Here is a 23526-nt window from a genome sequence, read left to right as displayed (position 1 = left end):
TACCATCTACACCTGAGGGCACCACAGTTCTGGCCTCGTCAGATGGGCTGAGAAAACATCTAAGTGCGTAATAAATGCTTACTGCGTGGACAATGGATGAAGAGATATGTGCAGAGGAGGAAGGCAGGGTGGAAGGGGAGGACTATACTATACGGAGGGACAAACCCTCAAAAAGGACCATGTGGGGAGCGTGGTATGTGTCACCTGCTAGATGCACTTCTTTTTTCTTTTTAGTATTTGCAGAAAGTGTTTGCAAGTACATATGTCAAGAGCCTTAACAACAACAACAACAACAAACCAAGCCCTTTGATCCAGTAATTCCACTTCTGGGAACTTATCCTAAAGAATCAATGCAGAACACCATACTACATGGCAACTATAGTCCATGTGTCGGAATAGGAAAGTTCTAGATTCCTTTTTTCAGCTGAGCGCCTTTCTAAGTGTGTGACTCAGGCAAATCGTTGAGCCTCTCTGAGCCTTGTGTGCCCCTCTGTAAAGTGGGAGCAGTACGTACCCACGCTGCAGACTCGTCATGAGGATTAAATGAGATGACACACTCAAGGCCCTTAGCGCAGTGCTCTGAGCTGCTGTGCTGTCAGACCAAGAGCTTCCAGCCACATCCTTTCTTATAGTAAAAAGAAAACAAAACCCTAAACTGGAGACATCTGAATTGTCGAAAAGCGATTGGGGTTTGGTTAGGAAAGCACAGAACTTAGCAATATTTGCAAAACAGTATTTACAAAGAGTGTTTATGCAGGGAAAGTTGATGATATGATGTTAAGTGATAGAAGCAGAACACAGAGTTATCTCTCCCCACCCAGCCTGGTTTTAGCTTCTGAAGGTCTCCCAGGAGGGAACCCAAGTTCAGTTCCCCATTCTGTCCTCTCATTGCGCCCTGGGCTTTTCCTCTGTGGCCCCAGCCACACACAATTACATAGTTACTTTGGCTCTGAGCTGGCTCATGGCCATCAGTCCCACCAGCTCCTAAGCGTCACATGGGTACCCCAAGGCCTACAGACTCCCAGTGCAACAGTCTCCCCAGTTAACCCAGCTGCTGCTCCGGGGCACTGCCGGGGCAGGGGCAGGTGTGCCCCAGGACTGACACAGGCCCCTGGGATGGCAGTACCCCCCAGCTTTGGGAGAGACGAAGGCCCGGCTGGTTTGGAAAGCACCATGAGTCTTGTTTCTGCAGATCAGCCTCTGGTGTCCTGAGCAAGGACAAGAAAGGACCCTGGCTCGCCTGCCTCCCCTAGCGAGGGCCCTGGATAGTCCGGGGGCAGTGCTGGTTCAGGGAGCTGTCCAGAGACACTCACTGGCTCCTGGCCCCGAGTTTCAATGGGTGGACTGCCAGTCCCAGTTTGCAGGGGGACATTCGGGGTATAGCCAGATGGGAGCCTCATGTTCTAGTTCCAACCCACACTGACAGGGGCAGCCACTCGTCTCCGGCCTCCTGGATCTAAAAGGCAGGGAGGGAAGGGAAGGGCATGGTGACTCTTCCCATTGCTGTGACGGGGAAAGGGGCGGCCCTAAGACACGCCAAGTACCCACCACAAACGTCCTGGCACAGCTCGGTGATATAGCTTACATTCATTCAGTGCTCATATATCACGCTCTTTGAAAATACTTTAGATGAATTAACGAATTTAATTCTCATACCAAGCCCACAAAGTGGGGAAACGGAGGCACAAAGAAGTTTAATAAGGTGCCCAAGATGGCACAACCAGAACATGGCAGAGCTGGGATTTGAATCCAGGCTGTCCAGGTGCAGAGCCCGCACTTTTGTCCCCTTTGCTCTGCTGGGTTGGACTGTGACATCCCGGTTTCTGCTTCAGTGGTCATGCCAAGGGCGTGGGGCAGGGAGCTCTGACAACCTAGTGGTCTTCCCAACTCCTTCCAATTCTGCAGGGCGTGACCAGCCCTGAATTTAGGAATAATAGCTCATTCCTCAATGGAGACACAACTCAGCATGCAAGCCCCAGGACTGATTTCAAAAAAAAGCCCTGCCTCCAACGATGAGCAGCAATGAGGAGACCATCCTCCCCCCAGGCAGAAGCTCCTGGGCTGGCATTTGTCCCACAGCACGGACAAGATGAGGTCTGGCAGCTACAGACTGCCCCCACCCCTTCCCCACTGGCTCTCCAAGACTGGCAGGCTCCAGCACAATCTGAACCCCTTTGTTTCAATTCTGAGGTCAAAGGAGAAGTGGGCTAATTGGAAAAGGAGGGTCCAGCCCTAATAGAACTAGGGAGTTAGGAGAGGAGCCAGGAGCGGGAGGGTGCTGGGACTATGGTGAATGGCTTTCTTTAAAAAAATCCCCTTGATGTTGTCAATGGTGAGCTATTGATAAAACAAACGGAAAGAAAAACAACCTATAATTCTATTAACATTGGAAAGAAGCACCGCGCTGGCTCACACAAGTAACGTGTGACTTGATTCAGAGGGGGTAGCTGCGTTCTGTCTTTGAAGGGAGAGGTTGTGACACCCAGTTGGGTTGAGTTTACTTTGTCACAAGACCGAGGCTGACCTGGGGGCTAGGTTGGGCAGCGTGGTCCTCTCTCAAGAGGTGACTTGGGTCAGATGGCTGCAGTGAATGGGCCAGGCTGTACCCACTGGGGACTTTCCCAGTCCAGGAGGTTGGGGTGACTTCTCACCCCTAGGAACCCGAGGGAAAGTCAGCTACTTGGTATGTTAGTCTAACTTATTTTACAGGATTTTCGTTTCTTCGTTTTCATTCTCTCCCATCATGGCTAGGAAAGGCTTGGGGACACAAAAAGAACTCAAAGCACATGCTATGAGCTAAATGTTTGTGTCCCCCTAAAATTCATATATTGATGCCCGAATCCCCACTGTGATGGTATTGGGGGGGCCTTTGCAGGGGTATTAGGGTTAGATGAGGTCATGACAGTGGATCCTCGGGGGTGGGGGGTAAAAACAAGAGACAGGAGGTCTTTCTCTCCAATGTGTGAGGACACAGCAAGAAGGTGGCCGTTTTCAGACCAGGAAGAGGACCGTCACTAGACCCTGAATCTGTGGGCAGCTTGATCTCGGCCTTCCCAGCCTCCAGAACCATGAGTAACAAATTGTCGTGTAAGCCACCCAGCCTACAGCATTGTGCTACAGCACCCGAGCTAAGGCGGCACATGAGTGACAGAGAGAGGTGATGGCAAAAGGCTTCAAGAGTCCCCGACCCAGAGGACTTCAGTCACTCAGGTCAGAGAAATCCAGCCTTTCAAATTTTCTTTTGTCACCGTGTCATATGACAGAGGAGGCTCAGCTGCATGGGCAGGGTGACTCTCCTCCTCCCCAGCACCAAACGCAAGGGGAAGCAAGGAGAGCAACAGTTCATAGTCTCCACTGAAAGGAAGCCCAACAAGAAGGCAACACCACTGGCTTTGGGGTTTGTGTGGTTTCTGGAAGTCGCCCTTTCCCTCTCGTGCTCAAGAAAGTGAGAGTGCGTGAGCCACATTATCCTGGAAGCTGAGCAATGCGTCTGTTGCAGCCTCCAGTCAATTCCATTAACATTTGTTGAACTTGTTCCCGTGTACAGGGATGGGAGCAGGTATCAGCGAGATAAGTGTAAAGGGGATGATCTGGGAATAGGAGAGTCCACGTCTTGTCCTGGGCACCAATGCATCTGCTTAACAGCTGCCACTTTGGCAAACTCTTTTTTCATGATTTAGAACAGGGACGTTGGGAAAGACAGAACAGTGATCTGAGTGTATCTGTGCTGTGTGACCTTGGGGAAGTCACAGAGCCCTGCTAGACTTTGGTTTTAACCTGGCACTGGGCACAATACACAGCCACATTGGATAGCTTTGAGGGGTGCTTGGGTAATATATGTGAAATGCTTGGGATATGGTATATGGCAGCTGTCATTCTTAACCCACACCCTGAAGCTTTGATCTACTTTCTCCTGTCTGGTTCTCAGTGGACATAGGAGGGCAGCTGGCCACTGACTATATAGTTGACCCTTAAACAATATGGAGTTAGGGGCGCCAACCCCCCACATACCTAAAATCTGTATATAATGTTTGACTTTCCAAAACTTAACTACTAACGGTTTACTGTTGACTGAAAGCCTTACCAATGACAATCAATTAACACATATTTTGTATGCGATACATATTATATATTACAATTCTTATAATAAAATAAATTAGAGAAAAGAAAATACTATGGAGGAAACCATAAGGAAGAGAAAATATATTTCCTGTATTTATTGAAAAAAATCCGTGTATAAGTGGACCCACACAATTCAAACCCGTGTTGTTCAAGGGTCAACTATACATACATCCCATCCCAGGCATGAATAGGGCTCTGAGAGCCCCTCGGTCCTCAGCTCTGCAAAGGGACAGTTCCAGTTCCCCAAAGGCTGCATTCTTTCCTCCCGCTTCCTGTCTTTGTCACGAGCCTTAGCAGAGCTGCCCCACACTCACAACTTGCTTCTTCCTTCCCTGGCTCTATAAACATGGCATCCAGTGTTCCTAAAGATGAGAGGTGGATGGCGGTTGCCATGGTAATAGGAGTTCCTCTCAAAGCAAAGGCGGCTGTGGTCCTGGCCCCGAGGCTTGCTCAGGTTCCGGTGCCAGGCTATCGCGTCTTTACAGCTGCCAGGTGGTAAGAGGAGACAAGCCCGAGCATAGAGGATCATGAGCAGCTCAGTAAAAATCCCAAGGGTCACAGGAAGGATGTGACTCCAAGCGAGCCCAGCAGGCCAGAGTCACTGGCCTTTCACAGGTCCCACTGTCTTGATCTCCCCTAAGAATTCAGACCAGGAGTGCAGGAGGTGGATGTTTAGGTCTGTCCTCTAGGATTCCGATTCAGTAGTAGGTCTTGAATCTGGTTTGGGTAGAACCATCTACCAGGGGGTGGGCAGCAGACAGAGCATTGGACTGAAACTGAACAAGCCTAGTTTCGAAACCCAGCTCCCTCCTTACTATGGGGAAGGAACTTGGGCAAATCTCTTCATATGTCAGACTTGACGCTCTCACCTCACAGGTGTAAAAAGCTCACAGGACTGAAGTAACATAACAACAAAAACCCAACACCTGCCCCCCAGTAAGTACCCAAAAAGATCCTGCAGAATCACTGACTACTAATGTATATATATGATAGACGTGTGTGTGTGCATATGTATAATAGGTGCAAAAAAGCATATTATAAATGAAATATGCAGGGTGATCACATCCTTATAAGTATAACGCATAGAAAAATGGCTGATGACACCTCATAAAGGAGAAGATGCTCATACATTGACCCCCAAACTGTATCTTTATATATATATCTTAGAAAAAAATTTCTGGTAGGTATGTTCATATGCAGACATGCACAGAGATTTGAAAGAAGAAAGAAAAAGCACTGTCTGTAACAGAAGAATATTAGAAGTAATCTAACAGTCTACCAGCAGGAAATAATTAAAGATACTGTGTTATAGTCATAGACTGGATTATTTAGTTAAAAGAATGAAGTAAACCTATATCTATTCACTTGGATAGGTCTTGAAAACTATATATCGAGTGAGAAAATTAAGTTGTGGAACAATATGTCCAGTATGGTATTATTTATATAAAATATAGCGCACGTATCATCTATTGGCTCTTGATACATTTTTGTGTAATAAAAGTATAAAAACATGGACGAGAAGGGGGCACACACCACGGTGAGCGAGGGATAAGGAAATGATCTCAACAGTTACCTGTATGGTTTTTTTCTCTTATTAATATAGATCTGAGCAAATATGGGGAAAATGTAAAGATTTCTTAAATCTGGGTGGTGGAGATGCCTAGGGGTTGTTAAAATACTCTCAGTGCATGTCTGTGTGTTTGCAATATTTCTCTGTAGCGAAATGTCTGGAAGATTCTATAACAGGGTAGTAACAACAGTTATCTTTGAAGGTTACATTACCGGTAAGTTTTTTTCTTTATTTTCTAAATTCGGTGATATTTGTACTCTATATAATTTTAGTGATGAAAATGAAAACAACAGTTTTAAAAATGAGAACATATTTTAAAAAACTGTAAATTGCTTGAATCATATCAATGCCCACTGTCAATTATTCTTGTGTGTTTACATGGGTAAGAACTCTATGGGTTTTTTATAGTTTTAAATTCTTAAATCTCCATCTCAGTGCTCGGAGATAGGTAGTATTATTGTGCCCACTTTACAGATGGAGAAATTTTGGGTCCAAGAGGTAAAGAAAATTTCTAGGACAACAGGGTTCATAAGAGGCGCAGCAGGGATTTGAACCTACACAGAGGGTTTCCTGGACTCTCTTAATCACCACCTAGTAAACACTCAGGGCACATAGTAAATGCTCAACAAACCCTAGTTACCATGTGGCTATGGGAGTCTCTATAACCCAAAGTCAAACACCTTGAAGTCGACAGCCAGAAGTCAAATCCAAGTTTGTTCCCCAATTCACTCTTTCCACTGTATCAGGCAGCTTCAACAAATGAGAGGAGGCAGAAGGCATTCTGGGTAGGGGGATCCAGCATAAGCAAGAGCCTGGAGGCAGTACAGGGCCTGGTGTTTTAAGCTCGAGACCCATGTATGTAAAATTCAAGAATAAAATCCCCTCGAACTTCGCCCTCTATGTATAGGGTAGGGCTGGGTTTCTGGGTTTCAGCGGAGCTAAAACTCTGCTGGGCTGTGCTGGGTTTTCCAGGGGGCCTGTCCCCACCCACCAGCTATCAGGAGGGACTCTGGTTCGAAGTCTCTGAGAGCTGCTGGAGCAGCAGTTTCTGGGTGAATGAAGCTGAAGCGTGGGCAAGGGGTGAATATCCCCCAGCTCCCAGATGCGGTGGTGAGAACTTTCTGAGGTGGCCTAAAGCCCCTTTAAGAGAAGGGCCCCCTCCATGTCAGGTGTCCAGAAGCCATTACAAGTCATCCTGCCTAGAAAGGAAACAGAGCCTTTCCTAAGCAGGTGGGACTTCAGGCTGGGACCAGAGTATCTCCTTGGGGGAGCAAGGACCAGCCGTGGCTCAGCAGTCGTGCTCACCCAGGCACGTCCCTGTGTCTGTCTGCTCCCAGCTCCAAGGGTCGCCTCTCCACCCACCAGCTATCTGGCTTCAAAGGAGAAGCTGGAAGACACAGGAGATGTTTAGCCTGACTCTCCATGGCCACCTTGTGACATTAACAGCTGGGGTTTGGCAGCAGCCAATGGCCACAAGGCCAACCGGACTTAGCAGTTCAAGAAATAAATTTGGGTTGCTTGGAAGTGACCTACTGTGACTATCTGAATGCCTACTGTGTGCCCCTGCTTTAAGCACATAGCACACTCTCTCTTATTCATCTCCAAAAGGGCCCTATGAAGTCTGTTTTCCAGATGAGAAAAACCGAGGCTCAGAGGGATGAAATGACTTGCCCAACATCACAGTTACTAGGAGGTGGACCCAGAATATGACTTCAGGTCTCTGTGAGGCCACATGCTATCCATCAGGCCTTACGGTCGTCTCATACTTCCTTCCACAACTCGCATCTTGCGTGCTTCTGAGGTGGCTGAAAGTCCTTGCACATTCCTACCAGTCTTAACCCTTAGTCAAGAAGGTGCCATTCATTCATTCCTTCATTCATTCCTCTCTTGGTCAGGCTCTGTGGCCGGTCCCACACCGTGGTAGAGAACACAGATGTACTCAGATTGATTATGGTCAGGTATGTGTTACCCAGTGGTCAGAACAAAATGCTCTGGACAAGATAGAAGCGAGAGGGAAGAACTGTGACACCAAAGAGCCAGGGACAATTGGGAGGGATCTTAAAGGAGGAGAGGAGTTCCTGGGATTGAGAAAGTGATGGAGAGAAGATGTCCGAGCCTTTGCCAAACAACCTGGGAGATCTGACGTGCACTTTTCCAGGGAGTGGGCTTGGAGGAGAGATCACGTAGGGCAGTGACCTACCACCCTCGCGCTGTGCCCTCCTCTATTTCCCGCCAGTGGCCTGGCATCACGGGGCTTCCCCATCCTGCTTTCCTCAGCCCTGACTTAAATGCTGGGAAGACACTGTTGCTTTCTCAGCCCCTGAAAGCCAGTGATGGCTACGACCTCTGGTCAGTGCTTTTCCCCTCGGTCCAAGACGTCAGGGCTCTAAACCAGGGCAAGTAGACACCTGGCTGAATGTTTGGTCAATGACAAAATATGACAGACCCTCGGGAAGTGTTGAAAAGGTTTGAGGTGGTCATCCAGGCTCTGGCAACCAGCACCCACTGCTTTGGGGTGAGGGTCTGGCTCAGCCAACTGACCTCCCACCTACTCACTCCCAGCCCCCCTAGCCCCCAATCCACTTCTCTGACTGCTGACTTTGTTTCCGAACTCCAGAGTTCTGGGGAGCAGAGACGGCAAGAAACCACTCCCATAGGGCTGGGGACAGTCTGGTAGAATTTGAAATGCGTGGGCTTTGGAGTCAGACTGATGTGGGTTCAAATCCCATCTCTTCCTCTTAATACCGGGATCTGGATTTCTTAACCTCTCTGAGACTCAGTGGCCTTTGCTCACATAAGGTGATGTTCATCTCAACCTCCTGGGCTAGCAGGAGATTAGAAGAAAAAATGGGCAACACAAGGCTTGATTCTCAATAACCATTCTGGGAATACTCTGGCACAATCCCTTATGCAATTCTGGAACCCCAGATAGCCCCATACTGAAAGGGTTTTCCTAACTTTGTTGGTGGCAGGACCTGACCAGAATTGACACAAAGCTGCTCATAGTCCTTATTTCGTGTGTTATGAAAAATCATGCACTTCGCTTCAGAAATGTTAATGTATTTGATTTCAGTGGCTGATCAGGCTCCTGCTGAAACATTACCTAACGTGCAGTACATGTACCATATCACCTTTCTCCAATCTAAACAGTCTAGATTCTGAGTTGCACGTGGCCCCACGGATTCCAGACAGAGATTGAAGACCTGAAATGGTTTCCTGTTTTTCCCCTAAATGAGTAGCTCTGCAGATAAATTCTCAAAATTTAAGGCCAGAAAAGCTGCCCTAACTCTGCCCTTATTCTCTCCTTGTGTTCCCTAGTGGAAACTCTCCTCAGAAAAGAATCTCTTTAATAAGTCAGTAAGGAAAAGGCAAACAGAAAAATGGTCAAGAGGCAGGAAGATGCCATTCACAAAAGAGGAAATATGTAGGACCCATAAACATATGAAAAGTATCCAGCCTCCCGGTGACCAGAGAAATGCAAAAAGGCCGTGGGGAGATCCTATTCTACTCCCACTAGATTGTGGACCATTGAGAAGTGTCATAATACTGAGTGTTGGTGACAGTGGGGATCAGCAGGGACTCTGTACTTTGCTGGGAGTGGCGGGGAGCAAAGTTGGCACAACCACTTTAGAAAACATTTCCATAGTCATGACCCAGAACTGCCACTCTTGAGTCACACACACACACACACACACACACACACACACACACACACAGCTATGGGTTGAATTGTGACCTACCAAAAAGATATGTTACAGCCCTAGCTCCCAGTACATCAGAATGTGACCTTATTTATTGTGGTGATGTTTCTAAAAGCCAAGGAATACCAAAGAATGCCAGCAAACCGCCAGAAGCTGGGAGAAAGACCTGGAACCAACCCTGCTGACACTTTCAGCTTGAACTTTTAGCCTCTAGAACTGTGAGGCAATACATTCCTATTGTTCATGCAGCAGTGTGTGGTGCTTTGTTATGGCAGCCCTAGGAAACCGAGTCACACACAGACCTGCAACAAAGCTTGCCTCTGGGAGCAGGAGCTGGGGAGAGCGCAGAGGAGCTTCCAGGGAAGGAGGAGGAGGCGAACCCCCAAAGTGGAGGGATGTACCCCTCCTTCACTTCCAGATCACCAGAGTCTATACACCCACAAGTGCCTCGTGGGACTGAGTTTCGTGGCTCTGTTGACGTGACTGGAACTGAGACGACCCCCACAAATGTAGGTGACTAAAAATTATCCATAAGGCTCCTCAGGGATGGCTTTAGAGTCTCTCTAGAGTGCAAGAACACCTATTTTCCCTCAGAGAGGTTTAGGAACTTGCCCGGGGTCCCAGAGGAGGTGGTGGAGCCTGGAATCAAATGCTGGTTTCTCAGCCCCCAGAGTCCGTGTTCTCATAACCATCCTAACAAATATTGATCAAAAGCCGCACAATATCCATCAACACACCCAGCCGCCTTTGTGCTGATGAGACTAAACTCCCATGATGCTCCAGAGACCTACACACGCCCTCCTTCAAGAACAAAAATCCATGTTGTGTGAGGGTGCTGGGTGAGATATCTTTTAATGTGGTTGTTACGACGTTTTTACAACAAGGATGACTAATATTTACATCATGTCTGAAATTTCAGCTGGAATCAGGTGGGAGTGACAATGAGACATGGTAGAATTGAGACCAGCTATTATTATGACCTTGGGTAAGTCCCTGCCCCTTTCCAGGGCCTCAGTTTCTCCATGGTAAAATGGGTGACTCGGACCAGTTAGGGTCTGACTGCCAGAGGAGGAGGGGGCTCTCTTGCCTCTGACTGCCTCTGATTTTAGGTTGCCGGCTGGACTGTGCCTCCCTCCCTCACCACTCAGCCCCCACTGTGCCCGCTACCTGCACCCAACTCATCCTCTACCACTTAGCACACTGTTTCCCAAACCAGACAATTTAAAATTCCAGATTAAATAGTATTGAATCACAGAGTAAGCAAATTATTCCTTTTCTAATTCTTCAGTCCCTGGACGTACAAGTCTTACTATGCTGTTGCTCAGCCTATACCACCCAAGACTTTTTAACAAGGGGAGGCCTAACTCAGGCTTGGATGGCAGGCTAGGAAATGACACTTCTGTTTTCAGTGCCTTATTTGTCTATATGATATATTCTATTTATTGAAGTATTATTCGCTTGAGATCTATGATAGGATGGGAGATTTCTAGGTTTAAGTAAACTTATGTTTGTAAATGGAGCTGAGTCTGAAAAATATCTGTTAAATAATTGCATACACATTAAGACAAATCAGATCACATCCTTTTATACTTAAAACTCTCCAATGATTCCCCATTTCCTTTGGATTAATTCCAAACCCTTACGTGTTCTGTGTCCCTTGACCCCGGCCAATCTCTCCCACTCCGTTTCCTCCACACCCCCTCTCCTTCTGTCATCTCCTCCACTTGCCATCCTGGTTCCTGCTGCAGAGCCTTTGCATCTGCTGTTCCCTCTGCCTACTGTTGCGAACATAACAGGAAAGCAGACAGTGTGAACACGTGACTGAAAATTTAAAACATTCTTTAGAATTAGTGTCACTCTGCTAGCTTATCTACACCCACAGAAATTTCTTCCTTGTATAAATACCTTCACTTCCTAATTGGAACACAATTTGGGTTCTGCCAGAACCAGTGCTTTCTGAAGAGCTATTCTTTTGGATCTCAAATAAATGCTTCTTGCCTCTCACTTTGGCCTTTTATTGTTAGGTTAACAAGCTGATACCACGTGCCTCTTGATACGATGTCCTAAAAAGGTCACAATATCCCTTCTGTGCTCTTCCTGCCAAAAGAGACATGACTGAAATCTAACGATGAGGAATCAACAGACAAACCTGGGTGAAGGACATTTTACAGAATAACTGGGCTGTACGTACTCTTCAAAAAGATCAATGTCAATGAAAGAGAAAGAAAAACCTGAGAAATTGTTCTAGATTAATGGAAAATAAAGAGACATGAGGAAAAAAAAAAGCAGCACATTAAATGGAATTTTCTTTTGCCTTCGAGGACCTTATTGGAACAATTGGCAAAATCTGGAAAAGGTCTGTAAGTTATCTGATAGTTGTATCAGTGTTAATTCCCTGATTTTGACGAGCATACTATGGTTATGTAAGAGAATGTCTTTATTATAAATAAATAAATAAATAAATAAATAAACAAACAAATAAATAAATAAATTCATTGACATATTTAGGACAAAGGGACATTATGTCTACAACCTACTTTCAAATGGTTCAGGAAAAAACAGACAGATAAAAAATAAAGAAAATGATAAAGTGATTGTGGTAAAATGTTAACAGTTGGGGAACTAAGTGAAAAGCACGTGGAACTAGCTACTTCTCAGTAAGTCTGAAATTACGCTGAAATAAAAAGTTAAAAAAGAAACAAAACCTGAGAGAAAAAGAAGGCAGAGACTGAGGACCAGGGATGGGGGGTGGCTGTTGAGATGGCTCGGGCGGAATGACTACAGGAAGCCAGCTCCTCACCTCACCAAACTGACATCTCAGAGACCAACCAGGGTCACCTGTGGTCACATCAGATCATGTCGGACCACAGCCCTCCTCTGCCATCTCCCATCTCAGGGGAGCTGAGGACGCAGCTGGCTGCACAGGGCACACACCACACCCTCCGGGTCATGTGGGTGAGGCCCTATTCAGGGCCAGCAGACCGGGCTTCTCACCTGCTCTGTGACCTTGGGCACATCACTCTCCACTCTGTACCTCAGTTTCCTCCTCTGACAAATAGGAGGTTAAACATTAAATGTGGGGTGTCTTCCACGTCAGATACCGTCGCGATATTTCTAGAATCCTATCTGGAGAGTGCAGCACATTTCTCCAAGGAGCTTAATTCATGTGGCCAGGTGTTTACTTTAGCGAAGGAAGGAGAGGGAAAGGAGGGTCACTGAGCAAAGTGGGGAGCGGACCTGCTGCCCATCTAGGGCGTGTTCTCCTACCTCTGTTTTTGGCCCAGCCCAGCTCCCATGCACCCATGGGCTAAAGGTAAAAAATTATAGCAAAAAATTATACTGAAACGTATGGAAATTCCTTCCCTTGAGCCCCATTTAGAAAAAGGCAGCTGCCGGGGGAGGGTCTGTGACCAGAAAGTGATGCCGGTCCCAGTTCTGTCAGCAGCTGGCTGCACGGCTCAAGCTCTCTGAGAATGCGTTTGCACTTCCGTAAAATGGACAGTGCGTGGCTTTGCACGTGGCTGTGAGGACACAGAGACTTCACCTCTACGTTCTCCCAGGCTCAGGGATCAGTAGGTGACTTGCAAATTGGAAGTGAGGTGCTCAGATGGGATCCCCAAGACACCTTGAGAAGCTCTTAGCTCTCAGGTTCCTCCTTACCCCCACCCAGCCCTGGTCCCCAGTGCCACGCACAGACTCTCTGGGCATCTGCTGACATTGCCCAGAACACCCAGCTGGGCTTGGGGTTACAACGGAGTGGTTGGGTGCCTGGAATCTTATAGGTTGTACTTCTAATGTGCTCTCCACCCCCTAACATACGGTCGAGACCCAGGAGGAACCATCCTTGCAGGAGAGAACAAGGAGATCACTTTCTCATCACGGGACCCCAGTCCAGCCATGTCCCAAGGCCCCACAGCTTTCGCCTCAGCCCATCAGCCCTGCCTCCCTGCCTAGGTTGGCCTCGTGGAGGCTCTGTTGGCGCCATTTTCAGGCAGAAGGCAGTCGGGCCACAGGGCTCTACAAAATGGTGGGCGGAAACCAGGGCTTCTCTGTGTTCTCCCTCTGCTGTCCTGTGAGTTCCTGCCCGGCCCCATGGCCATGGGACTCTCTAGAACCCCAAGGAGCCCCCTATTTCCCCATGTACTTCACAGCCCACATCTCACTGAGCCACATCCCAGTCCTGAGTCCTGGAGGCTGCCATCGACCCAATTTACAGCTGGGGAAACTGAGGCTCACGGTGAACACTCAACCAGGAAGTGACTTCTGACCCACAAGCACCTTCAAGTTTTTTTTGTTTTTTTTAGGGGCAGGGGTTGCCTCAGTTCCGGGATAGCCCAGCTGATGATGGGTGAGGTGAAAAGTCCCCAGACCTATCCTGCAGAAATCTTGAGGGGGATGGGGTCCACCCCCAAATCCTGCCCATTTTCCAGTGCTGGGAAATAGCATGGTTTTGGAGCCATCAAGTTAAAGATCTATTAGCTGTACGATCTAGGAAAAGTCACTTCTCTCGAAGCCTCAGCCGCTTAATCAGTAGAATAGGGGCAATAACTTATACTTCATAGGGTTGCAATGTGGAGGAGGCAGGTTTATGAATTTACATAGCGCTGCCCGGGGGCCACTCTCCTTGTGTTTGCCTGGCTCACATTTGTCAATACATCTTCTGTGGGCCTGTCACTCCGCTTGGCGTTTTCGTGAGTTTTAAGTTCATTGAACTCTCATGACCCACCAGTCTGGACGAGTCAGGAGAAAGAAAACAGCCTGGATCTCGTTCCTTTAGGGACTGTGGCCTCACGCACCCAACATGCCTTGTGGGACCAGCAGGGCTGGCTGGTCACAACTGCCTGCAGCCAGGGAAACCCTTCAGGCTGTCACTCTGCTCGTCCTGCCTCTAGGCTGCTGCTCAAATGGGTCTTTTTTGCACAAAAAGCCTTTTCCCCCCTTAACTTTTACTTTTAAAATTATAGACTCACAAGAGCTGCGAAACAGCACTGAGAAGTCCCATGCCCCATCTTCCAGCTTCCCCCAATGATGATATACCTGTGACTATAGTAAATCACCAAAACCAGGAAGCTGTTACGGACACACCACCACTAGACTCTCTCACCAGCTTTGGCATGCACTCATTATTTTTGTTTTTTAATGTCTTTATTCCTAGGATGTTTCCCCATTCTTCTCCATATGTGGAAGGCTTCTGTCCTCCATGTCTAGCCCCTCTGAGACAGTGGCGTCTCCGTCTCTGGGAAATTGCCCCATGTCTCTGGGAGGCTTGAGTTCTCCCTTCTCTGCCTCCCTGCCCCTGGACACAATGCAGCTCAGTGATCAAGAACATGCGTTTTGAAGCCCTACAGACATGGATTTAAAATTAGCATCAGCAGCCAGCCGGGGGCAAAATATATAACTTTCTGAGCCTCAGTTTCCCCACGCATAAAATGGGATGATTCCCCAGTGTCTGGGTAGGACAGGAAAAGCATAGCTGATGCTTGGAGAAAGGTATGTCCTCTACCGTGGATGGTGGTTATGGCTATCATCGGATTGCACCTGTGGTCACACCTATCCCAGGCTGACCCTTGTGTGTTTTACCATCTTCCTCACAATACTTAAAATGTTCAAGGGCAGACCTTCCGATGTCTTATCTCAGTGGCAGCACAGGGCCTGGCACACAGCAGGTGCTAAATAAATGTGACTAGATGCTTTGTCAGGCAGGCTTTCCCTTGGAGCATGGTGCCTCTTTAACTTCACCTTCATTCGTTCCTGGACCCAGTGGGCTGGGTTAGTGCACTGTAAACCCTCTGAGGCTGGACCACAGTGAGGGAGGCAGCCACTTTAGATCCCATGTGTCCCTGACAAGCCTTCCAGGAGGCCCCAGGAACCCCAGAGGCCCCTGAGGGCTCTGTGGACGCAGTAGTGAGGCTGTAAGCCCAGGACTACAGCATCTGGGAGAGATGCCTCAAACTCAGAGGAGACAAGCCTGGCCACTTCCTTTTATGAAAAGAGCAGCGAACTGTCAATCGGGAGACATAAGTTGAAGTCCTGGCACTTAACTAGCTACAGACTTTGGATAGGTTTCTCAGCCTCACTAAACCTCAGTTTCCTCATCTGTACAATGGGGTTGTCATGTGGGTAAACGAGCTCTTTGTGCAAACGGCATTATGTTAACTGCTAAATCCTGCAGTCGCATCACCAGATCTCTATCCTTGCTATGTAACATTTATAAGCTAACATTCTGGAGCACTGCTATGCTCTGGCATTTTCAGATGTGTTACCTAAATTAACATTCACACCTTGGTGAGCTGGCGGTTTTTATCTGTAGCGTACAGGAACAGAGAAGCTAAGAAACACTCCTCCAGGTCATGCAGAGCTCTGATTGGGAACCCAAGTCTCCCTGACACCAGGGTCCACGATCCCACATGACATGATGCCAGCTGGGGTTATCACGTTGTGCCCATCCTAGGCTAGGTTCTAACGGCTAGATCGGCTTCACAACCAGTAAAGTCTCAAGGAACATGCATGGAGGACCAGGATTTTTAGGCTGGGTCATTAGTGCTCAATTTGCCCATTTTTGCAGTGAGGAAACTAGGGCCAGAGAAAGGAAGGAACTTGCTCAAGATTACTCAGCAACCTAGAGCCAGAGTGAGTTCAAAAAACCCTTCCCAACCTCACCCCTCCTCAAGGCTCTTTCTCCCACTGCAGCCGGGGCTGATTCCCTGAGCTGAATTGGAGCCACGAGTTTAGGCACCATCCCCAACTTCAAGGCTCACCAGGAAAATCCCAGGGTGCCTGGAAACAGCCTGGTACGGGGCCCTCGTGTCCAGGGTGTCCCCTGGGAAGGTGAGCAGGCAGCTTCCCCAGGCACTGTCAGGCAAGAGGACAGACTGCCCACCCCCATTGTCTTTCTCTGGACCAGTGTTTCCAGAGTGTGGGGCACATACCTAAAGGTTGGAGAAATGACTTAGGTGGTCACTGACATGGCATTAAATACCACTTATTACTGAAGGAAATTATGCCTCTTTCCCCCTTTACTCCTTTCTGCTTACTTGGAGGAGAAAAATCTCCGAGGGGGGTCTAGTCTTTAACCCGCCTCTCTGAAACCTACAACCATCCCACCCTCCCGTTTGAGCAAAGGGAAAGCAGCAACACATCCGGCCAGAACTGAATGACGTTGTTTTGTTTCCATTATGTTTATTTTCATCATTACTACCATTAAAGTGATTTACAATGGCTTTATCTTTAAGGGAAAAATATAAAGTTTTTTTCCTAAAAATAAATGTATTTACGCTTTGAAACATCAATTCAGAAAGAGTATTAAGTAAATGGTCAGGTAGATGGCAGTTTCAGCAAATACCAGGGAAGTCACCTCACTCCAGCCCGACTTGGGACTGGTTCTGAGGGTGGGGTGGAGGGTCTGTGGGACACTGTGACCAGGGAAGGAGATGGACCTGCGGGTTCTAGCCCCACTGAAAGCTGCTCAGTGCAGGGCTGAGCGCCTGCATGGGCCTTAGCCCATGGTCTTTTCCTTCTTACCCCTGTCCAGAAGCCTCAACTGGGGCCATATCCTTATTCCTCCTTGTCCTATGGGGAAAACTGATTCTTCAGCCTCTGAATGCAACACCTGGGGGCCCATTTTAATTCCTGAGCTTTTTTATTAAAAAATTAGGCTGTCATGGAGCAGGCCTCGGTAAACGCAGACTGAATGAAGGAGGCCGTGGGCAGTGTTTCTCATCCATTCTAGATCTCTCTGTAATCATCTACGTTTGGCTAAATGTACCAGCCCCACGCCCTAGGAGCTGCCCTGTCCATATCACCACTACGGTGATAGTCACGCTATCTGTTCCCGCCAGTCATTGACCTGTGACCAGACTAAGCCAGAAGAAACATTATTTATATATCTACGAGTGCAGTCTTGCCAGGCAGGGGGAATGTGAAAAAAAAAAATAGCGTAGTAAACACATTGGTTAATTTAATCTAATCAGGAGGTGGGGGTAGAAGCAGACATAGAGAATTAGGTTGTATAAGTTGAATCCAGAGGTCGTGGGTTGAGGGAGCAGCCCATCTGGAGGACACAGGCTAACAGAAAGGGCACTGCGTATCCGTCAGCAACACAACACAATCATACCTTATATTTTGGCAAAACAACAAGAAAAGTTGACCTCGTCTCAGTCCACTGAGATAGAAACGCCAACCTGTTCTGGATAACCCAAGTCCCTGCAATCATACGATTCTTTTCTCCTTCGTAAGTGGCTTTTAAGTGCAGGAAGATTCGAATTTTAAAAAATAGGGATAAAATAAACAAAAAAATGTAGTATTTGTACATTTGCATTAGTGTAAGTTGGGTCAAGTTCTGTGTGTTGTTGTATGAAGTCCTGTATTTTGTGATGTTTATGAACATGTGGACAGTAGAGATTCTCACGAATGTGAGCGAGTAATTGACTTTAGTTGAAATTTTAAGTCAAACATTTTGGGAGAATTAGACAATGTCTATGAATGTTATTAGAATAGTTAGAGAACTTAATATTCACTTTGTTTATAAGTTAGATTTTTAGATCTAAAGCATCCTTTGAAATCCTTGGGAAGGTGTTTTTTTCTTAGAAGTATTTGAAGCATTTATAAGAAAATTGAATTTATTAAATTTGTCAGTGTAGCTTAGACTATTTAAGGCAGTACTGTGCCATATAAATATAATGTGAGCTATACATGTCATTTTAAAATTTCCGGTAGCCACATTTTTAAAAAGAATGGGTTCATCTCAATTGTAATAATAAAATGTATTTAACCCAACATATTCAAAATATCATTTCAACATGTAATTCATATAAAAGTTATTTAACGAGGTATTTTACATTTTTTTCAAACACATCTTTAAAACCTGCTGTGTACTTGACATTTCCAACACATCTCAATTCAATGAACCGCATTTCCAACGTACATTCTAGTGGCTCCTGTTTTGGACAACACAGACCTAAGTGAATTCAATGAGCTATGTTTGTAAGTGGTATTTATTATGTAAGGAAGCTTACTCTGTTCACCCTGATTTGCTGAAATATTGATCAAAGACCCCTGAGAGCCATCGTTAAAAATGACTAGACTTTTAAATAAAATGAGATTTGTATACTGAACTTACAAGCGAAGGAAAAAACAGATTTTTAAAACCTGTTAATGTAAGAAACCACATGACTTTTTGAAAGTAACCACGAATAGCCTTTTCAGGGCACAGCAGCAGCCCCCCCAGGACCTCACCGACCACAGTCCAGGTAGAAGTAGCGTCACCGACTCGGCACTGCCGTGGCGAGAAAGGCCTGGTTCTTTGTTATTGCATTGTACACAGAGTGTCAAGATCTGACCGAGCCCTTAGGGATTGTCGGCCCAAAGCTCCCCATTGCACTGACAGGAAAACTGAGGTCCAGAAAGAGGAGCACACGGTGAACTACAGGCAGGGCACGGGCAATACCTCCAGTCTTGTGACCCCACCCTTCCCTCCACAGTCAAGGGCTTCTAGTTCACTCTTTCTGCCTCTTCATCCCCAGTTGACCAGGAAACTGAGGCACAGAACTGGAGGGTAGGTGGACAAACTAACTGGTCATGGACCCAGGACTCCAGAGAGCCCCATCTGAGAGCTGAAAAGCATGGCTCTTTAGGCCTTGGTCTCTGCCCAGTCATTCAAGCACAAACCAAGGCCTGAGGAGAGGCCGGCCCAGAGCCCAAGCCAGCCCCGGGCAGAGAAGTAGCTGTGTGAGGCCCAGGTTGGAGCCTAGACCTGGGACTAGAAAGGGAGCAGGACAGGGGAGTCCTGCCCAGCACCCACGGGCACCGCCAGGTCTGCCTGGGCCCCAAAGGGCTGGACTCCAGCTGCCTCAGTCCCAGGCGTTACCTAGTAACCCCACTGCTCTTGAGGCCTCATTTTCCCAGCTCCGTGTCTTCCCTCTTCTCCTTAGATTTTTCTTTTCTCTCTCTCTCTGTCTCTCTCTTTTTCTCCTTGGAAGCCCTAATTTCCTTTCTCCAACCTGGTCTGCCCTACACACTCTTTGGCCAAGGAGATCTGGGTCCACATTGCTGGGGCCCGCTGGGGTCTGGGCCTGCGGGACCAGGCTGGAAGGGAAGAACCACTCAGACAGGCCTCCCAAGGGAGCTCGCTCTGGCCACATGAGAAGCTCCCTCTGTCCCCATCTATTCCCCGGGGGGGTTTGGCTCAGTTTCCTTCTGCCTGGAATGCCCTTCCTGCCAGGCCATGTTTCTCAGCAATAGGGCGTATACCCCTGTGGACCCTTAGGAGGGTTTAAGGAAGCAACATTTAATGCCATTAAATGGAAATTAAGGAAACTGTTTCCTACTCACAGCGCTTTCAGTCTCCTTCAAAAGTCAAGAAAAAATAACAATTTGGAGCCAGATGGCTTTGTCATCCACCTCAGCTCCCCTTCAGCACAGACGGTAGGCATATGCTTCAGGGTCAAGGGCCTTTACGTTCTTTTCACTTTTTGCTAGCACGTAATTGAAATTGGTTTTCACCACTATTTATTTTTATGCTTAGCTTTACCTTTTATTTATGACACATGATGTTGGTTTTCCATTTGTAATAGTGACATAAAGTTTCCTTTCATAACTAGACTTGTATTAGTAACAAGTGAGTCAATTGAATATAAATGCAGTTTTAGAAACATGGAGTCAATCACTGTACCAGGAGTGGAGTGGGCCAGGCAGGAGTGTCAGGATGAGACTAGAAGGACTGAAATGTGGGGAACTTGGCTCCGTGGGCCCCTTCGCTTCACCTCCCTGAGCTCTGCCCAGGCGCTGGGTTCCCGCTTCCCTTCCGGGACCATTCAAGGTCAGTTCCCGGGCTCAGGGGCTGGCCAGTAGACCTTTTGGACTCAGACTTAATTCTGAGCCAAGGCCAGTGGCTGGGCCTCGTGGAGAAGCACAGAGGACACTGGAGATTGGGAGGGAGGCACTCCTTCTTTGACCATCTGTCTGTCTCAGCTCGGGGCAGAAGATGGCTGAGCGCCAGGTGCTCCTACTAGAGCAAGACAGGCCAGGCTGACGCCCACGGGCCAAAGGCACACACATTCCCACTCCCAGAGCTAAACAGCTCTCTCTAAATCAATGTGAAGTCAGGAGGCTCGGAGCATGTGGCAGAGCCAGAGAGGAGGACCCCTCGTAGCTCCCCAACACCCTCAGTCCTCCCAGCTGTCTCGGATGGCCCTACTGATGGGTTCTTTCTGAGTCTCCCTCACACCAAACTGAAAGCACTTGGCATCCCCACTGCCAGGTGGACCCAGATTCCCTGGGCCTAGAATTCTGTTTCTGTGCCAATCTCCCCACCTCCAAAGGTAAGGGCCCACCGTGGCAAGATCCCTTGCCTCTCTGGGTCACTGCTCAGTTCCTGACAGCTTGGACGCTGCCCTCAGCAGGGTCCAACAGCATCTGATGAGCATAGCCCAGAACCCAAACCTCCTGGCCACCTGATGCCCGGTCCTGAGGGTGCCTTGGCACCCAGGGAGAACACATGATGGGGGGAGGTGGCCCTCAAAAACCTTTCTATTCTTTTGTGCCCCAAACTACCCCAAATGGTTGTGCCAGAGCCACCAGCAACCAGCTGTCTTCACCTCCCCTTGGCTTCCAGGGTCTATTTCAGGACTGCTCTACTGTGAGTGGTACAAGCCTGGAGAGCCCAGAGCCTCAGCCTTGGGGTTGAAAATACAATCACCAGTGATCCTATCTCTCTAGAAGGTGAACGCTTCCTTCTTGAGAGCTGGCAAGAAATAGGGAACGGGGGAGGTTATGGGTGGAAGGCAACTCCCTCCTCAGACCCTGGGTAAGTTGTTGGTAAGGAAGCAACACGCATGCTGCACTCATGATCTCAGCCTCAGGAACCCTCTTAGCACTGCCCAGGCACAGCCCCAGCCCCTCCAGGGGGTTCCTGTACCCTCTCCAGGCCCCAACTGCTGTTGGCTCAGCTGGGGCCTTCCTGGTATCAGAATACAGTCGTGGCTAAAAGGCTCCAGAAAAGTGTGAGAAAACAACCAGAAAGGGGACCAAGAGGCCAGGACCCAGGTCCTCCAGCAGGAGTGACAGAAGGTGGGGAAAAGGGGCTACCTGAGAAGGCTGCTGTCAGCAATCCAGCGATTACGAAGAAGGACCACATGTCTGGTGCCATCTCTGACTGCTATGCGCGTCTGCCAGTGGGAAGCACCATCCTAGGGCCAGGAAGTGGACATGGCCGCTGAGTGCCCCTCACTCTCGCTGTGCCCTTCGCTGCTCCTGTTTGTATCTTCCTCTCTGCAAGAGAAAGCACTGTTGCACGCATGCGGGCAAACCCGGCTTGTGAATGTCTCTCACGCCTCTGTGCTCTACTTGTGGTTTTGGTCTCCAGGAAGCCAGGCTTGTATTATAGGGGCTGGTAGGGAGAGCCCAACTGCTTCTGCTGTGAGCCCACCAAACATGGCTGAACCCCAAGAGTCACAGAGTGAGACACATATATATACACTCTAGGGAAAAGGGATGTGGAGGTGGTATGCCTCTTTTCTGGAGACCTGATACATAGTAGATGTTCAATCAATACATAGTGGAAGAGTGAACGAGGGACCCACTGTCTTACCCCATGGAATCGGGCTTTCATGGGATTAAATCCCAAGGGTAACCTTGTCCTTGGGTGCAATGATGGCTGGGAAGAAGGAGGGTATGGTCTTGCACTTTTGAGAGGGAGAACCTACGTTGTCTCTCACAGAATCGTAAATCGGGAAGGGCCTGAGAGATGGTTTGTCCCCTACTTATTTTGCAGGCTAGAGCTGTTCCCTGAGATGACATAGGAGAGTCCAGTGCTCCCCCGCCACACTGGGTCCCAGGCTGGGTGTTCATTCCTTTGCAGGAGTCAGGCATGGGAGCTGCGCCCAGAAGCATGAGCAGGGTTTCAACAGGCAGTGATGGTGGAGAGGCCTTGGAGCCAGAAGGGGAAGCAGGAGCAAGGGGGAGGCAGGAAGCCCAGAGCTGGTGGGAAAACATTGAATTGTCCAGTTGGGCTGCACTGGACACTGGGAAGGAGGCAAAGACCAAATGTGTTTAATTCACCACTTCCTGTGGGGCCGACAGTAGCTGCTGAGTGAACAAAGAAACAGATAACTTAATTTGGTTGTCCAAGCAGAACCCTTGAAGAAGTTGAGTCCAGAGGAGACTGGTCCTGTCCTGACCGTTTCTTGTATGACCCCATCTCAGATTCACCGGTCCAGGCCTGACACTTCCCTCATCTTTGCTTGTCTTCATTTCCCCACCAGTAGAATGGGGAGGATTCGTCTGTTGGGTCCCTTCCGGAGGGGGCATTTGATGTTGTAGGTTTGGGAGTCAGAGAGCCAGGCTCCGCCCACCGTAAACTCCGCCCATCCCTGCGGGGTGGAATGGGCTCTGCACCAGCTGAGACTGCCCTCTTGTGGAAGGTCGGTGGTAGCACAGGTGGTGGATGGGTGCCTCCAGCCTCCGGTGGCAATTTCATTCAATTGATACTTAGAGAGACTTCCATGTGGGGAACTCTGGGATGGGTTCTGTGGAAGGTAAAGAGAGAGAACCACATGCCTGCCCTCAAACAGCATGTAGTTCACAAACACAGGTGACCAAACGCAGGCCAGGATGAGAAGAACAAAATGGGAGATCTCCTGCTGGTGAGCAGTGTCCCAAGAGAAACACGTTTGAATGGGCCAGGAAAGATGGTTAGACTTCCGTTTCTGGCAATATGGTAGACAGCAAATGTTGAAAAGTTCTCCTGAAACAAAACACACACACACACACACACACACACACACACACACACACACGCTAGATAAAAATATTTTAAAACATATTTAGAAATGCATAGCTGAGGTGGCAAGAAATTAAGGATAATTATCAGAGCTCAAAAATGACAAGAGCACATATCCAAAGAGATAATTGTTAGCAGAAGCAGAGGTTGCCCTGAGGTAATTGCTGATCCCAGGTGGCCAAGACTTTAGTTTAATGAGACAAAACCTAGAGCCTGAGCAAAGTGAACAACAAAATAAAATGCAGACCTTGAATAGACTGGACAAGGCCCATTCACATTGGGGAGGGCCATCTGCTTTACTCAGTCTACCAATCAAATGTTAATCTCATCAGAAACACCCTCACAGACACACCCAG

At 48.1% G+C, this 23526-nt stretch overlaps 1 protein-coding gene across 5 annotated transcripts in view; it reads right to left on the bottom strand.

Annotated features, from left to right (window-relative positions):
- The window catches only part of CD6 (CD6 molecule), a 37890-nt gene extending 16183 nt beyond the window's left edge, over positions 1–21707 (bottom strand). For 4 of the 5 annotated variants that reach the window (XM_019754075.2, XM_074336455.1, XM_074336452.1 and 1 more), the window contains exon 1: positions 21478–21680. In XM_019754075.2, the coding sequence (XP_019609634.1) occupies positions 21478–21538 (61 nt within the window). In that variant the 5' untranslated portion in view covers positions 21539–21680. Of the gene's footprint in view, positions 1–21477 lie in introns of all 5 variants that reach the window. The other variant, XM_019754074.2, reaches the window with a different exon arrangement.
- Between the last annotated feature and the right edge of the window lie 1819 nt (positions 21708–23526).

Source organism: Rhinolophus sinicus, linkage group LG06 (genome assembly GCF_036562045.2).
Source record: "Rhinolophus sinicus isolate RSC01 linkage group LG06, ASM3656204v1, whole genome shotgun sequence".
Lineage (NCBI taxonomy): Eukaryota > Metazoa > Chordata > Mammalia > Chiroptera > Rhinolophidae > Rhinolophus > Rhinolophus sinicus.
Note: the sequence above shows the minus strand (reverse complement) of the source record. Positions and strands in the feature narration are given on the sequence as shown.